General features: G+C 43.8%; 1 protein-coding gene across 4 annotated transcripts in view; it reads left to right on the forward strand.

The window, feature by feature from the left end:
* Positions 1-1,433: 1,433 nt before the first annotated feature.
* The window catches only part of CSNK1A1 (casein kinase 1 alpha 1), a gene marked incomplete at its 3' end in the record, with an annotated part of 32,586 nt that continues 15,719 nt past the window's right edge, over positions 1,434-18,300 (forward strand). For 3 of the 4 annotated variants that reach the window (XM_082291311.1, XM_082291313.1, XM_082291312.1), the window contains exons 1-5: positions 1,434-1,924; positions 2,749-2,855; positions 13,525-13,651; positions 15,342-15,440; positions 17,849-17,932. In XM_082291311.1, coding sequence (XP_082147437.1) covers positions 1,802-1,924; positions 2,749-2,855; positions 13,525-13,651; positions 15,342-15,440; positions 17,849-17,932 — 540 coding nt within the window. In that variant the 5' untranslated portion in view covers positions 1,434-1,801. The remainder of the gene's footprint in view (positions 1,925-2,748; positions 2,856-13,524; positions 13,652-15,341; positions 15,441-17,848; positions 17,933-18,300) is intronic. The other variant, XM_082291314.1, reaches the window with a different exon arrangement.

An 18,300-nucleotide genomic window follows, 5' to 3' on the forward strand; every position in this document is an offset into this window, starting at 1 on the left:
TCCATGGCTTTGGGGTGCACCAGGCAAGCTGGGAGGCAGTTTCTGCCTGCCTGCCTTCAAAGCAGACACCCTGAGTAGGCTTTCCTTCTACTTCCATGAGCTACATTACTGGAGGAGCTTTCTCTCTCCTGCAGACTGAATCATTTCCCAAATGTAGCCTTGCACGGCAGAAGACGCCGCTGTGACAGGGAGTGATGATGAGTCACTGGGAATTCACAGTTTGGTGTTCCTGCAAAGGGAAAACTCACAGCGCCGAGAGAGAGAGCGAGAGAGGGGGCAACGGAGGAGATTTCACTTCAGACAGACAGCAAGAACCAGCCCCTGGAGCACGAGCTGCTGGGTCAGGGTGACCCTGGCTAGGAGAGAGCCGGGTGTGAGGGCCCAGTGAAGGTGGAGGCTGCAGGGACAGGGGACGTGGCTGTGACGGGTGGTTCTGCTCACGGTGTCCTTGTCAGGGGGTCACGGGCTGCTCGTGGGTCCTCACCCGGAGCGATAACCCAGGACCTGCGTTGCTGTGCGTGGCAACAGGCCCAGGGTGAGGGGCTGAGGGGTGAATTGTGGAGCAGGGAAGGGCGATGGAGCACGGTGTGTGCGTGCAGGAGCGTGGACAGCTCAGCCCCACGATCCCCCCACGGATACGGGCTGGGGAAAGGAGGCTGTGGCTTTCAGAGAGAGAATCACAGATTTGTTAGGGTTGGAAGGGACCTGTGAATGGGGTCCAGTCCTGGAACAGGGGACACAGGAGCGCATCCAGGCGGGTTTGGGATGTCTCCAGAGTGGGAGACTCCACAGCACCCCTGGGCAGTTGTTCTGCCACCCTCATGGAAAGAATCATAACGTGCCAGGGTCACTGAGGTTGGGAAAGATCTCCCAGATCATGAAGTCCAACCTGTGACAGATCCCCACCTTGTGACCCAGACCAGAGCACTGAGTGCCAAGTCCAGTCGTTCCTTGGACACCTCCATGGAACGAAGTTGTTGTGTACTGATTTATCCACAAACCAGCCCATTCACGCACACACACAGCTTGGGGCCTGCGCTTCGAGAAGAGCACGGGAACAGCCCCATGTGAGGAGTGGCATCTTGGCGCTGGCTGACCCAGTCTCTTTCGCGGATCCTCCAGTGCCTCAGGACCAAGGGCTGGGTGGGCAGCGTTGACACCGCAAACAACCCTCCCTCGCCCGACCCCCGCCCGCTCCCGCCGCCTGCCCCTTTAAGAGCGAGTGAGGGCACGTCCGCTTTCCCCGCCCTCTTCCGCCCGGACTGGCGGAACGGCTCCGTACGCGTGCGCGGTCCCGCCGAGCGCCCAATCACCGCCCCAGCCTAGAGGGCGGGGCGCCGAGCGAGCGCGGTGATTGGCGAAGCGCGGCGAGGGGGCGTGGTTTGCGCGGCACCACCCCGCCCCGCTCCCAGCGTGCCCCGCGCGGTGAAGAAGCGGCGGCCGCGCGCCGGGGGCATTTTGTGTCGGCGGCGGCGGCTCAGGCACAAGATGGCGGCGGCGGCCGAGTGAGCGGCCGGCGGCCGCCGCGACCCCGCGAGTCCCCCCCCTTTCCCCTCCCTGCTCTCACAAGCACCTCGGGGGCCGCTTCTCCTGTTTCTGGAGCGCGCCGAGAGCCGCGGAGCGGCGCAGAGCCGCGCAGGGGGGGCGCCCGCCCGAGGGGCCCGGCTGGAGCTGAGCGCGGGGACCGTCCTTGGCTGCGCCGCTCTCCCCGCTCCAGCCCCTTTCCCCTCCTCGGGGGCGGCCGTAGAGCCCTCGTTGTCCCGCCGAGCCGGCCGGGAGGGCCCGAGAGCCGCCCCTCGCCATGGCGAGCAGCAGCGGCTCCAAGGCCGAGTTCATTGTCGGAGGCAAATACAAGCTGGTGCGGAAGATCGGGTCGGGCTCCTTCGGGGACATCTATTTGGCGATCAACATCACCAACGGGGAGGTAAGGGCCGCTCGCACTCCCCCCTCAGCTCCCCGGGGCGAGCCGGGCACCAGCCATCGCCACCCCGAGCCCCACCTGCCGCCGGCTGTGCCCTCTGTGTCCCCGGGGTGGGAGTCTTCCTTCCCCCCCCCGAGGGTCTTCCTTCCCCCCTCTTTCCCCTCTCCGAGGGGTTCGTTCTCTCCCCTTTTCCCCGAGGGTCTTCATCCCCCGCTCCCCACCGAGGGTTCTTCCTCGCTGCCCCTTCCACAGCAGAGGCCTGCGGTCGTGGGGCTCCCCCACCGAGCACTCGGGAGAGGAGAAAAGAGGCGAAAACCATTGTGGGAAAACATATTTAAACATATTTGTGTTTTGTGAGCGGCCAAAGTCGTCGTCCCTCGCCCGCCATTCATCTCCTCCTCTGCCTCAGCTGGGGAACACTTTGTATCTCGTTTCTTCAACACTAATAGAAACAAAGAAGATCCCCCTGTTTTTCCAGCTTTTCCTTTGCTTTTTTTTTTTTTTTTTCTTTTCTTCCTCCCCCTCACGGCTCTGAGCTGTAAAGAAGAAACACCCACGTATGTTCTTCCTCGCTTAAGTGGTTTTGAAGACTCCACATCTCTAGCTCAAATGCATGACCCGGGATGGATATTTGTGTACAAATCACCGCGATGTGGATTTTATTTGAAGACGCCACAAAATGCAGCACGTCGAGCTCAGAAATAAATAAATATATACCTGAAAGTGTTTGCATCAGGGGTGTGTGGGGGTTGTGGAAGTGCTGTGCCCCTTAAACCTCAGTGCTCGGTGGACGCTCTGCCCTGACTCCTTGTTCCCTCTCACTGCAGGAAGTTGCTGTGAAGTTGGAGTCTCAGAAGGCTCGGCACCCCCAGCTGCTCTATGAAAGCAAACTGTACAAGATCCTGCAGGGAGGAGTTGGCATCCCACATATACGGTAGGAATCAGCCGTGTGTGCCAGTGGCGTTTCTGTACTGTTGGTATGACTTTTTTTGTCATGCTTATTGCTATATATTGGCAGTTGTTGTGTACTTTGTAGTGTGAGGCAGGCCACCACCATGAAAAGAAATGTATCCATGCGGGATTGGGGCTGATGAAGGGGGGAAATGCTCCTTTCCAAGCTCTCCAACTCGCTGGATTCCTCCCGCAGGGCTGCTGTCTTTATGGAGAGAGAGACACTCAGTGAGAAATTCTTGTGGCCATTAGAACAAAGTGTGAGGAGGCTGTTTCTCTGAGAGGCAGAGAGTTGGGAGCCGGCCCTGGAAATGGCTGCTTTCTTTTGTTGCCTCTCTCTCTCTTTTTTTTTTTTTTTTTTTTTTTTTTTTTTTTTTTGTTCCAACATGTCTTCCTGCTCCGCTCAGAAAATGGCGGCTGGACGTGATTAACCCTCCCCCTTCTCCTGGTGGGACAAGGGACGTGCTCGGGCTTGTGCCTTTTTCCTTTCATAGTTATGAGCCGCCAGCCTTGAGACTGCGGAGAACCTGGAGCAGGAATGAAATGGCAGCAGCTCCTTTCTGCTGCCCGCAACAGATGCGTCACCAGTACGGGATTAATCCCTCCCAGTTCCTCATTATGCAGCTCCTTGCTTCGGATTCCAGCTGAAACTTTCGGCAGGGTTTCAGAATTTCCTGATCTGGAAGAAAATCGCTGGTGCAGGACTCCTGGAGGGGTTATTCCTCATGGGATTATGGAGATGTTACCCTGGGGTAGTGCCCAGCTCCTGAATCTGGGCATCAAAGAGTTACACGAAACTTCAGTTTTCTCCAGCAAGACTTTGTATAAGTTGTTCCTTTTTTTGAAACTTTGTTAATAATTGTTTTTAAAGTTAGTGTTTTTTTCCCTTTGCACAGTGGCATAAAGGATTTTTGTTCCTTGAGCTGCACAACCTATTTCAGTTTAGGTTCTGTGTCAAACTGTGGATTCCATTTAATTTAACCCTTCCTGACTTTGTACAGGATCAATAGTGACATTGAGGGTGTGTTTGAATGTTCTCACGATGACATAGCCAAGATCCTGTATTAATTTGAACAAAGCCTAGTACAAATCTGCATTTCTGAGGTTAATAGCTCCCTCCTCCTTTCCCCCAAACACAACTGGCTCTGATCCTGAATGTGAGCTGGAGGAGACAGTGTTGTCCTGGCCATCTGTCCTCATTCACTCCAGCCTCTTGCAGGGATACAATCAACATACCTGAATTAAATACTTGCAGCTTCAGCAGAGTTGCTGATGTGAAAACAGATGCAGTCTTTCTTTGAGACTACAGTTTCCTTCTTTTCTCAAACGTGGCCGCCTTTATTTCACAACTGAAAGAATAGGAATTGCATTTTGGAAAGTTTTCACGGTACGGTTGCATGCTAAAACAGGGATAACTGGGAAAACAGCCAGAGCAAGCAGATATCAGGTGTTTCATCACAGAACTGGAAAAGCAGGCATTCTTGAACTACTTTTTCGCCAAGTTAATGAGTGAGTGGTGCTATAATGATGCCCAAGTTGCCAATTTTTGGCTTTTCCACTGAGATTCGGCTGAATTTCTTGTGTTTGGTTAAAATGCCCTGGGAAATACTGATCATAATCTTGCATGTTGAGAAACTTGCTCTATCTTCAACTACAACTTTCCTCTGTATTTGATGTTCTTGTACCCCCTAAAAATAATACAAGGTTACAAAGAAATTGAGAGTGGATCAATGAGGCAACACTCAGCAAATTGATTCACTCATTGTGCTGAAGGTGTGTGATTATTGGATAATGTCACTCAGTCCTTTCAGGTTCTCACAATGGTAATTAATCTTTCTAGTATTTTTCTAGAAAAGCGTCTTTTTGGAAATATTCTTTCTCTTTTCAGAAGCAGCATTAGTTGTAAATCTGTCTTTATATGCCAGATGCTGCTTGAGAGGTTTCTCTGGGCTGTTGGAATTGGTTGTTGACTTTCTGTGTGGATCTGGTGATGCTTGAGGAAATCTAAACCGGCATTCTTAGGTTTATCTTCTTTAAAAGGAAGCTGAGCAGGGAACCAGCACAGTTCCTGTGACAAATATTAAAATGTTCTGTGTTTAGTAGAAGTAGAATCCATGATGCTCTGAATCCAAGTCAATACTTAGGTCACTTTGCATGTGTCATTGATAATCCATGTGCCACCATTGTTTCATAATAATACGCTGTCACATTGGAATAAGCTGTTCCTGGCTCAGTGTATTCACAAGGATGAATCAAGCTGAAGGAAAGTCGGTATATTTGGTAAAATTTCTGTAATGTGACACCTTTAAACAACAGCAGCACAAGAATTTGATAGGAAATGAAGGAATCATGCCAAGCTTTCCCCATTGCCATGCTTTATGAAGTGAACTCAGCAGCTCTTTTCTCTCAGTGCTGCACATCCTGGACACATCAACATGAAAATTTGTGTTTCTCATTTAAGAGTGAGGGACTTTTCCTCTATTTTTCACCTCCTTAAGTGGTGCAGTGGCCAAGATCAACTTCCTGGAAGTTGCATTATGTGACTTTGCCTCACTCAAGTGGTCTCTGCTGTGGTTCTGTGACTCACAGAGCTGAGAGAATAAATGAGGTAGGGATTGCTCATTCATTTGGGGCTCCTGTTCCTAAAGCTGAGTTCTGCCCTCCAGATGTGATTTCCAACTTAGAATTACAAGAACACATGTTTAGAGTGTCCTTAAAGTTATCTAGAACCACGCACTTTTTTTTACAGCCTTTAATGTTGATTTGATGGAATTTCTGGCTCATTGCAAGAAACTAATGAACAAATATCTGAGTTTTTAAGTTAAAAGTTTAATGTTTCTGTGGGGTCAACAGTGAGCCTTCACCTGTCATGGAGGGTGAACAAGGGGCTTTGGTGCTTAATTCCACTGTAATAGAACATGTTATTTGCACAGAAAATAGCAAAAAAATGAGATTGGAATGAATGAATGGGAAATTTTATTCTCTGCATGTTCAATACCCTTTTATATCTTTAAGTTTGCTATTTACTGTTTCCTGGAAGAACAGCAAAGTTTCTGAACTTAACCTTAAACTTTCACAAAACTTTCATGAATACTCCAGAATTTTTTTTTAAGCTGTGTTTTGTTCTCGATGTCCAAATTTTGCTTAATTATTACCTTAATTTTCCCCAAAAGGCTCTTGAACCAAGCTTAACATTGTGACAGTCTGCTGTGCCTTTAGGACACAATGGCCAGGCCCCAGCATTCTGCTGGGCTTATTCTCATTGTTCTCACTCATCAGCTGCCCTTTGCTTTTTTTCCTCTCTTTTTCAGTGACAAAGCAATTTGAGCTGTAATCTTGTTAACTGGGCACTGATCCTATTAGTTGGGACTATCCACCTCTATTCCCCAATTCCTGCTTCTGCCTTGGAGGAATGCAGCAGAGCGTGTTTGATTTTTTTTTGTGTGTTTGTCCACAGTGTAACTCTGTTAAAGCTTTATTCACAAAAGCAATTATTCAAATTACCTGGGACAGCCTCTGTTGATTTCTTTTGCCATTTATGGTGTTCATCAACTATTGGATGTATCCTTGATGAAGATCAGCTGTTTGTAAGTTTAAAAGCAAAAAGTTATTGACTTAGTGGGGTTTTTTTGTGTTTTTGTTTTGTTTTTTTAAAGTTCTCTTGCAAACTGAGTAAGTTAATCTCTACATTTCTGAATTTTCCAATGCAGTACTTGCAAATAGTTTGATGTTGAGAAATTCAGAGAGAAATTCTCACTGAGTTGAGTTTTCTGGAAAAAAAATTATCTACAATATTTGTGCTTCTGGTTGATTACTGCCATGTTGCTGAATAATTACAAACAGCAGAATCTGCCCTTATGCATCTTCATTAAATACTACCTGTAATGGAAATACATGGGCAAGGTTGGTAATCTAAGAGTTACCACAACCAAATTTGCCTTAAACACTTGAAACGTTGATTTTTTTTTTTAGCAGTTCTTAAAAATCTGTAAACACACCTCTCAAACACTTTCATTTTAAACTGTTTTCTCAGTAACTTCCTGCAGCATAAAACCCCCCAACCAACCACCAGAAAAACCCAAACCACCATGAGAAAAACAGAAAAATACCCACTAAACCCACAAGAAACCCCACTCCCCCCTCCAAAAAAAAAAAAGAGGTTCTATCAATAAAGCCTACTATTAATTAACTTTGTGTTATTACTTAATGCTGCATATTGAAGGGTTCAACCATCTGACAGGTAACCAGAAGCCTCTTCTCGTGGCTCTAAATAAAATGGAAGGCAACCTTTTAAATGAATACCTACGGTTCCTCCATTAAGAAAATAAATATACTTAAATGAAATTTATTTCCTGTTTTCCACCAGTCTAAACTCTTGTCTTAATTGGTCTTTGTGGACTCTGTCAAAGCATCCAAGAAGAGACCACAGTCTGAATTTTTTTCTCCCTGCCTTAACTCAGTTTTTGGAGCTTGAGGTCAGTGTTATTCCTGTTTGAAGCAAATGATCAGCAGAGATATTAAAATGAACAAAAAAACCCCGTTAAAATATCCTTTTCTTTGGTGCTGTTTGCTGTCCCCACTGCGGATTAATGGTTCACCTTCTCACTGAACTGCAACTCCTGCCTTTTACAGGGGAAACTCAACTCCTGACTTCCTCCCAGGTGTTAATGCAGTTTATTAAACAGCTCAGCAAAACAGGGAGTCAGCTGCACGTTTGCAACATAACACTGGGCAGATGAAACCACCTCCTTGCTGAGGGGATGAGTTGTGCTGGCATAGTTCGTGTATTGCTCTCAGAACTGTACAAAAAGTGATACAGAATTTTATTTATAGAGTGGAGCCAACTCCATAGCGTAGGGTGTTCATGGCTGTTTCTTTATTTAGTACTTGGGTGGCCTAATTCATGCTCTCCATGGCAACTAACGTTAGGTGACATCTGCTAAATATTCCACTTCAGGATTTCAGTCATGCCATATTATGTGAAGTTCATTTATATTACTCCTGCCTGGCTAACAGTTAAGTGCTTTTTCCAGTTTCAGGGGAGATAAAGCAGAAATACAAAATATGTGTCAATTTAGAAATGAAGCTTTGATGGATTATCTTTCTTTTATGTGTTGCTTCAGTGTCTGTAAGACTCGGTGTATTTTTACAGGCATAATTCACTTTCCAATTTGTCTGCACTGTCATTATTTGTCAAGAGATGTCTGTGCTGAGAACATGGGAGAACATGGGAGCAGAAGGGGCTGAATCAGTCAGGTGCAACATCACAACTTTCTAGGCCAGCCGAGCAGTGCTCATGATTGTGTTGTTGGACAGAGAGAGCCTCTGTGCCTAAAGATAATGCTTGTACCCACAGGCAGTCAACTACCAGGTATTTTTCCCCTGATTTCTGTTAATAACCTTTTCCCTCTTCCCATCCTCCTCTATCTATAAAGAATAATTGCATAACTCCATAACTGCCTTGCTGAGCTGTTCGGATGCATGATTGCAGAGGTTACAATCTTCCCACCTTCCTTGAAGTCTCTTTTCTGCCCTTGTTGGGATTTGGATTTCCTTTCCTGAGTTGGTGACAGGGTTGGCAGCAGTGATGCCAGTTATTTCACAGTTCCTGTACTGCGCTTTTCCTGGGTAGGATTCCTTGGTATTTTTCAGGGATATCAGAGCTGTGTAATTACAGGGAGGTCAGTGTTTTCTCTTTAGTCACGTTATCTGACTAATGCCCAGTTCAGAGAGTTTTGTGTAAATGGCTTAGGGCTGGCAGGAGTGGATTACAGTTCCAGAGTGTTCACCAGATCAGTGCCATGTGGATTTCTGTAGGATGTCTGAGTCCTTTGTGTCCACGAGGCCTTCCAGACTCACATATTCACCCTCATGTGCCTGCTGACTTGTCAAACTTACTAATTAGGTGATCTCAGGTAATTCTATTAGCAAGTTCTTTCCAGCTTGCTTTTTCACCTTACATTTTTGCTCTAACAGGTTTTTTATCCACCTTAGTTGTTTTGACAATCTCCATTTCTGTCACGGGAACTCTTTCACTTGTTGCTTGAAAACCCAAGTGCTGGGAAACTTAATTACATAGGATTACATGGAGTAATCATAGGGTCACACACCATAATTTATGGAAATGGCAGAAGTTTATGTAATGGCAAAGAAGTCAAAATCTCCTTTTTTGTAATGGGAGTATAAACATTTCTGGAAGTGTAAAGATTTGAGTTTAAATACTCCAGTGTTGGAAGCATTGTCCTTCCCTGCAGTGAGGCACCAGGAGATATTTTTTGTCTCACAAAAGCACAGCCTCCTGTAGTTGTGTTTGTAATTCCAGGTTGCCAGAGCCCCTGTGGGAACAGTCAGTGATGGAGCTGACAGAAGCCTTTAGTGGAGGATGGGTTACCTGGCAAAACAGGTGTTGATTGAGGAGAGCTTTTATTAAGTGGGAACAAAATGGTCTTGGCATGGTTTGTCTGATGGCGAGAAGAGTTTTTTGTGGCACTGAGCTCATGTTCTGGTTTTTTATATAAGCTGTGAGCAAAGTGAGGTACCCTTATTGCCTCCATGGCTTCAGAATTTTGGGATTTGGGGTTCCTTCACCATTGAGTAACAGCCATCATTTACTAATTCAGTCATTTCCTTAATTTTGATCTAAATATGGTTGGGGTTTTTTATGTGAATCTTCTGAATCCTTTTATTGATTTCTCACCCATTTTTGGTACTTGTGCTGAGTTTGTTACCTTGTAATTATTATCATTGCCAGTGTAGTGAATGAAACAGGTGGTTATTGACTGGAATTGTGCGAGTGGCACACGAGTGTGAAACTGGGCTGGAATTTCATGGCCAGTGTATGCATTCTGTTAGCCCTTCATCCCCCTTTCTCTGCTAGTTGGCCTAGTTCTGTTTGACTCTTTCAAAGGAAGATGTGAAAAAAATGCTATAATAACCAAATGAAATGTTTTCTTAGGTAAAGCAAATAAAAAATCCGAACACAACGAACCAAGCAATAAACAAACACTTCCTCAAACGTTTCTTTTGTTCTTGACATTCTTTACAAAATATACAGTTGCTGAAATAGACATTATTGTTTTTTTGAAAGATGCAGCTCTGAAAAGGCAAAAGGATTTTAAGTTTGGGTAGAGCTGACTACAATATTTGCCACCAAGTCCTAGATATACATCGACACTTCACTTCCTTGTCTCAAGGCAGTCAAGAGACTTTAAAAAACCACCCCATGGCAGTTGAAGTAAACATCCACTTGTTATGTGACCTGACATCATACCTGCTTTATTGTGTATTATTTGGAAACTAAACACTTTCAAACCGCTGTGTGGTGTGACTTAGATGTTCCCACAGAGCTCAGATACTGAAATCCAAGATGTTAGAAAATGTCAGCTCTGTGTTTTTGCTGGGGTAATAGATGAGGCTCTCAAACCACATGATTTGGAAACTTGGTGACGTGGCCAGTCTTGGTCTGTCACATAGACAAGTCACTCAAGTCAAATTAGGGTCACTGTGCTCAGCCTTTAACCATGCTCTGATAGAAAGCTTCATAAAAGAGATTTACTGTATTCTGACTAACTGGAATAGTTTGATATGTAGCTTTAAACAGATGAGGGAAGGGAGAATGCTTTTCCTGCTGGGAGCTTGGGCACACCTTGAAGCTCAAGTAGGTTTGTGACATCTGTATCAGATGTTTGTGTGACGCTGCCTGTTCAAGGGTAAACGGAACTATTTATTCCTCATGACTGTGTCCTGTTAATGTTTTGTCTAAGGATGTAAAGCACAGTAGGAATCAATTAGAAAAAGACTAGGAGAACTTTTTCTAGTAAATTAGCTTATCTTCTTGAGATAATACATTGTATATAACTGAATCAGAGTAATTACCCACCCAAAGTGAGCTCTCAAGTAGTTAAGCTCTTGCTCCCACTTTTCACTCCCCTCCAAAACTCTCCCTACTTAAAATGTGTTGCTTCCTCAACTTTACTATGAGGGAAAGAAGTTCCAAGTGTGCTGACAAGGGTCCATGGATCTCTATCAGACACGTGGGCACACTTGTATTCTGAGATGCCAGTGCCTCCTAATAGTTGCCCAGGGCTTTGTATGGATCATTTCCTCATATTAGTAGATAATACCAAGTTTCCCTGTAGATGAAGTATTAAAATTCATGAAGATCTCTTTTTGGGACACCAGCTTTCATATATCCTAATATCCAAGTTTTCTTAGGAAAAGACAAGACTTCTAATTAGTTCTTTAATTCAGAGCTGCCAGTAGTAGCAGCTCCTACACCTTGAATGGACATGATGTAGCTTTACTTCTTAATCCCATGTTCCCTGGAAATGTTCCAAGGGAAATGAAAACTTACTTGGAGTGTTAGCAAAGTAAATAAAACACAAGTTACTCTGATACCTTGGAAGAAATTCCAGTTGCCAGTAGTGAAATGAATAGGTGTCACAGTCTTCAGTGAGGAATTATAGGCAGGTAAACATGAAAATGAAATATTAAGAGGTTCTGCCTTTTTTCTTTGTCTTGGAGAATTGGATGTGCTTTTCACCAGCGCAGAATGGTCAGGAGGATGAGAATTTTCTTGTTCATACACAGAAATAGGCCAAACAGAGGTTGTGCAATCATCTTGAATTACTGCACTTACTCAGCAGACAGATCCCTGTGGAGGAACAAAAAGGTTTTTAAAATGTACCTTTCAGGGTGGCCTTCCTTTGCATCAGCTTCACCTTGTCTGTGAGGCTGTGACTAAATTTTCTTAGCTCCAGTGAAGGCTGATCTTTGATCCTTTTCCCCTACACTGCATCTCTTGGGCACTGACCCATTGCTGTGCTGAACAATTACGCTCAGCACCTCAATTAGAATTGCATCCCTTGAAGAAAATACTACTTTATCTAGATCATCATTTGCTCCTTAGGATTCTTCATTGCAGCCCATTACTCTCTAGTTTTTTTTTCCCCAAGAAACCTAAGTTTCATAGGACAGAATGCCTAGGCAGGTCATTTGCTCCAATTTTCATTACTTTAGATGACAGTAATGTTCCATTTTCACCTGTGACTTCTGGAGTTGTTTATAGAGCTGTTCTGTTAACATTTCTTTTGAACGACTGCTTTCAAAATACATATTTTCTGCATCCCATTTTGATGCAGGGAATGAAAAAAGGTCCTAGACTGATCTGTAAAACAAGGAGTGTGAGCCACAGCTCGTATATAACTTTTATCAGATTTATAACAATGCAGGATGAAGGGCATGGTATCTACTAGAATCCAGACAGTGGAAAGGTGCAGGCCAGTAGTTCCTGAAACAAATCCAAATATAGAATCTTTTCTCCCTGCCTTTGTAAACATTTCATTTTACTACCCCAGCTAAGCTTGGAATCCTGCGAGTACCAAGGAATTTGTTGACTTTATCAGTGGTAACTATTTTCCAGACAACCATGCATTGGTATACTGGAGTCATTGCCTAAAGTGGAAATACAGTGTCTGTACAGATATTTAAGCCCCAGCTGCTACTTTAGCTGAATCTTGAGTTATTCTTTTATCTGCATGCTCTTATTATGAGATACATCCTTGGGGTATCTTGTCTGTGCCACTGTTGTTGGGAAATTGAGGGCAATTCTCCAGGGACTACTGGCAGTAGGTCCTTGACATAAGGATCAGGAGCTCAGAAAAGGGAAAATTGCAGCTTTCTGATCAACCAGGTGTCATGTCAGCTTCAAATGCAGTTTTTCACACACAGCTGACACTTAACCATAGTTATCTGGGATGTGCAGAAGGACTGGAGAGGAGAATATTCCAGCCCTGTCTTTCAGCTGTGGAGATTCACAGCTGAGATGTGCAGGAGTCCAGGGTGTGGCTCCAGGTCTGCTCAGGCAGCGTAGATGGGGAGAGACCACCCCCAGTTACAGATACAATAGAGCAGAGCTATGATGAAAATGTTAAACATGGATTGGAAAGGAAAATATCCATGGAAGGAATTTTGCTTGTTCTCACAGCATTGGTTGCCTTTATTTTTGCCCAAAATTTATGTACTAAGCACTTAAGGGTGACTGTCACAGTATAGCTGCAATTATTATTTTGTTCTATTTCTACTTTTGCTCTTCTGACACTTGAGTGCTCTCTGTGATGTTGAAAACCTGATAAAAAGTCTTTATATTCGACTTAATGGGACAATAGAACTTGATTGGCATTTTTAAATTGGGAAATAAATTAAGAAGTCTATGAGGGAGATGCTTTGGTCTGGTGCAGAGGAGTCAAACCCGAGAACAAAGCCTAAAGCACGTCAGGATGGCTTTGTGAAGGGAAATGATGCAGGACCAGCGAGTGTAAGGTGTCCCACAGATGAATTTCAGTCCAGGTGTTGTACACACCCCTCAGTATAAGGACACTGCTGCTTTGGTTGCATTTTCATTCTGGTGTTTGGTATTTCGGTCGTTGAAGTGTAGTAGTGTTTTCTCTTCAGGGAAAATTGCCAACTTGTGTGTTCTGGTTTGTGCTCAGACTTTTGTTCCCAGGAAAAATAAGACACTACCAGCATTAATTTCTCGTTAGCTTTCGAGATGGAACATTAGTCAGCAACGAGCCCTTGGAGCTGAGAGTGCTGGTGGTATCCTGGGCTGCATTAGGATTCCTGCTAATGCTGGATCATTTCCTTTGTTGCAGGTGGTATGGTCAAGAAAAGGACTACAATGTTCTAGTCATGGATCTTCTTGGGCCCAGCCTGGAAGACCTCTTCAACTTCTGTTCTCGCAGGTTTACGATGAAAACAGTACTTATGCTAGCAGACCAGGTATGTGCACACCTTGGTGGGAGCAGCTTCAGAGCCCTGAGGGATTCTCTGCAGAGCGGGTTAAATTATTGATGCAGTGTTTTATACATCTAAGTGAACACTTGACCTAAATAAGGACAAAGTAATGGTGGTTTCTGTGTGCTCTGCCCTACAAAATGCACGGAGTGGGAGGGCACTGCAGCTGCAGCTTCTTCGTGTTGCTGCTTTAAGGCCAACTTCATTCAAATATTAAGACTGTTGTGGGTGGATTCACTGCCACTATCACCATGGGGGTTGTGGTAGGGGGGCTGAAAGTCTGCACCTGTGGGTGATCTGATTCAATAGGACCTGTGGTTACAATGTGCAAGTCTGTCCCTGTTCTTACTGCCTGTCCCTGTGCTCTCACACCCTCCTGTAGCCTCTAGGACCAGACAGTGAGCTAATAATAAATAACTGTCTTGCTTGTTTGGTCCTCACAGACAGTTCTTAAAGCTGTTAGTGGAGATGCCACTCTACCTCCAACATAATTAAGGCCTCTAAAACTCTCTTAACTCTTTTTTTATAGCAGTTGATATTTTTCCAACTTGGTCATGAGAATACAGCATCTGAAACAAGCAGCCATATTTATTTCTTGCTGCTTAATAAATAGCTTGATTGTGCTGCCTTCAGCTCCTTGAAAAGCAGTGAGGGATTTTCAAGTTGGATTTTTCAATGGTAGTTGAAATTTCATCTAATATTACGTAATTGATGTCAGTACCAAGTTGTCACTTAGCCAGATGCTTGTAGAATCCCAGGCTCTTGGCCAAGGAAGCTCAAGGCATTTGTCTGGAGACAAGGTCAGCTGTCCCTGCTCTCAGCTGCCCTAAGAGGGTGATGTGCTTGCTTTAGAGAGCCATTTGCCTGCTCACTTAGCCAGAGTCTGGGTGTGACAGCATCTCCAGGGAATCCATGAGGGGTTTGTGCAGTATTCCTTTGGATGATAAACACTAATTAGTTGTCAGCTGGGAAAGAGGCAGAAATGGGGGATATCAGTGCTCAGAAGTGGCTTTTAGGGCACAGTCCAGCAAACAGCTGGCAGGGCTGTGATGTAACAACTCAACTCGGGCCTGCAAGAGGAGTGAGTGTTTGAGGAGCTGCAGAGCTGTGCCACGTAACCATGGGCTGTGATCTCACCCACAGGAAATGGGTTGGCCCTATATGATGATACAGATGTGCCAGAGTTTCTCCATGTCTGCACATATTCTGGGATCAGGGTAGCCTAGGTATGACAGGATGGGCCACCATCAAGTTGTGACTTGCTCCATGAAAACTGTTACCTGCAAAAGTGATGTTTGATGAATGAGTAACCAGATGAATGAGTAACGGGGACAGGGGGGAGGGAGTGAGCTTTAAAATTGACTTGTGGTAGCTATAAAACCTTTGAAGTAATGAAAAGAAATTACTTTTTAATAGGATGCTGTAGTTAGAAGCACGAACTTCAATATCTGGGAAATATTCAGGTATTTAATCTGCCAGATTCTGACCAAGATGATGGAATTTTAACATGCAAGAAAACTAATTCAGACAGCCTTTACAAAAATTGGTTTTCATTAAGCAAATACATAAACTGAAGCTGCAGAGGAAGGTAACTAAAAATCCATGCTTTCATTGAAGGTTTAATGAAATGTCTTGCTCTCTTTGAAATCTTACATGTTGCTGGTTTTTTTTACAGATGATCAGTAGAATTGAATATGTGCACACAAAGAATTTTATACACAGAGACATTAAACCAGATAACTTCCTAATGGGTATTGGGCGTCACTGTAATAAGGTTAGTCCAAAGCTCTTTGTTTCCAAGCTCCAGAGGGAATGCCTGTGTGATTTGATTCCAGCTGCACAACTTCTGTAAAATGCATTGCTAAAACTGCTATTTTGGATGCTAAACCACTGTTCTTGGGTGTGAGAACTTGGTTTTCTTGGTGTCCACTTGTAAATGCTGTGGGTCTCTGACCCACCCTGGGAGATGCACTTGATTGCAAGATGATTTCTAGACTTGCAACAAGGTTATAAACTAACCCTAGAGAGTACTTGACTGCTTCTCTCAAGATGTTTGTTGTCATAGCATTTTTTTTCTTCTATGTTAAAGTCAAATCTTATCTTTGGCTTTGGGGCTGACTTCCTAGGATGAAAACAATTTGTGCCAGCGTGGGAGCTCCTGACCTACCAGTCAGCAGGGCATTAAATGTTGCAGTGACAGACTGGTAAAGTCTCTTCAACCATCAGAATTGTGGATAAGCCCAAGAGCCAACATGCAGATGCCTTTATAAATAAAAGAAATGGTGCAATGATGTTGATGGAAAACTGTTAAGCTGTAGAATACCTGTTGTACAACAAAAATTTTGTCTCAGTTTACTTTGGGGGGGGGGAAAGCTGGGGGTGGGCGGGGGGTGGGCTGAGGTTGTTACACCTTTTGGGATGGGTAAACATAGTCAGAAGTGCATGTTTCCTGCCTAGAAGGCAACTTTTTCATTTTATTTTTAGTTTTCTTGAGTGAAATATGCTTAATCCTGCAATTTGTATGTCGAGCTCGGGCAGACAGGCAGCATTGGCAATGCATTAAGCATGCTACTGATTAGAAATTAACTTCAGGACAAATGTACGTGATCAAGCTGTTTATTGGAAGCAAGATTCCCACTTATCTTCTCTATATGCCATCCCAGGATGTCTCATCTGGTTAGGCACTACCAGTAATCAAAATGTTTACCTTTGTTTGCCTGTATGAATGCCAACTTCAGGGCCATGAGCGTTAGAAGGGGAAAGCTTGGATAATGTGAGATAACAGCTCTTGTCTGAAGAGGTGCAATGCACTGAGTGTTTAGAGACAACCATTGTTGGAAAAGCTTGTAATTCCAGCTGAAAGACAATCTTTATGTAATCCTGTTGCTGTTAAACTTTGTTTGTTCCCAAGTTTCATACTTTCACTCTGTACAGCTCTATTTTTCTCTGCTGTGTTGAGCAGTTTTAGGCTCCTTAATTTTCTGGCATGACTCAAAGTAGAACTTGAAAAACTTTTATTTTGGTTTTTTCCTAGTTTTAGTTTCTGATTTCCAATTGTTCTTTTTGGGCCATTTTTCTATACTTTTGCACAGTCATGCTAGGTTGGCATTGCTGCACTCCAGTTCATCTTGGTGTGGATTAATGGCCTAGAAATTGCTGCTGTGCTTACTTTAGAGGAGGAACACATTAGATTTGCATCAGCTGAAATGAAAGACAAAATTGCCTACAAACCATTAGATTTTTTCCCTATTGGTTAGGGAGCCATGCAATGATGTGGTGGTAAAACACTGTCTGTGGGCATGGGCTTCACTTATGTTTCAGGGGGTTAGAAATTAGGGAAGTAGTTCCTGACCCAAGTGCAAATTCATAGTTCTACATGAGCAAAATGTGGAACGGGTTCCTTTAGTTTGGAATCAAGTGCTTTGTCTAGGAAACACTTGCCACCATACAGTATTTAACGTTTCTTTTTGTAACCAAGTGTAGTTTTGAGGTTTTTAGAGATGACTCTACACAGTTCAAAGAAAATCAGCCACAAAGACTAGAACAGCATGGTAATCTTGTTCCAGTAGCTTCCTGTCAGTTATATTTAAAACAAAATAAAATTAAATTTATTTTTTTTCCAAATTTTAATTTGGTGATTGGGAGAAATTTTGCTCCCACCTTAAAAGATGAATTTCCAGCTGTGCTAGAAATAAGCCCTGCATGCTTATGAAAGTAAACTTTAAGGTGACTAAATGCCTTCTACCTCTTCCTTACTGAAGATTTACTTTTTCTAAATGTCTTTTGGGGGAAGGGCAGTTTGTGGAACCAAAGGCTGCTTTTGTAAGCAAAAAACTTGAATGTCCTTTTTTAATAGAGCCAAATGTCACCATTGCTATCCCTGGTTAAGGCAGTGCCATTTTGGAGCGGCTCACAGTTGAAATTTACCTTGTCCCATCTATCAAATTTTCTCCTTGGAAAAAAAAAAAAAAAAAAGATATACTACTATAAATAATAAAAATAATACTCCAAAAAGATGGAAACATACAGTTTTTTTGAAAAGTACAGTGCTTGGTGGAAGAAGGATGGCATTTGGCTACCCTGTTCTTTCTCGAACGCCTCGGTGTTGCCTGTCTGCGCCGGCCAATGTTGCAATGTAAGCAAGACTGTTTGATGCACTGCCACCCTCTATTGTTTGTTCAGTGTTTAGAATCTCCAGTGGGGAAGAGGAAAAGAAGCATGACTGTTAGTACTTCTCAGGACCCATCTTTCTCAGGATTAAACCAGGTCTGAACTGTCTCCTATTCCAACCTCAACCCCAAATTCATGTGCTTTATTTTTGTTTTGGTTTTCTTTTTTTTTTTTTTTTTGGTTTGGTTTGGTTTATTTTTTGTTTTTTATTTCGTTTTTCTGGAGAATGTAGACCTTGCAAAAGCACCTCTTATGTTGGCATTATTCAGACATACTTGGCAAACATGTAACATTACTAAGATGTTTCCCTGTGGCGCTTGTTTAAATTGTGGAATTATTTCTAAACTTTGATAGGGCTAAATGTACGTGCTTGATTTCAGGTGCAGGCTTTATTTTCAGTCGTTCAACTCAAAAGGCAATCTCCTAAAGATGTGGTGAAGGATAGACATGAAATAGCAGGGCTC

This window comes from Coloeus monedula (genome assembly GCF_965178545.1).
Source record: "Coloeus monedula genome assembly, chromosome: 15".
Taxonomy (NCBI): Eukaryota; Metazoa; Chordata; class Aves; order Passeriformes; family Corvidae; genus Coloeus; species Coloeus monedula.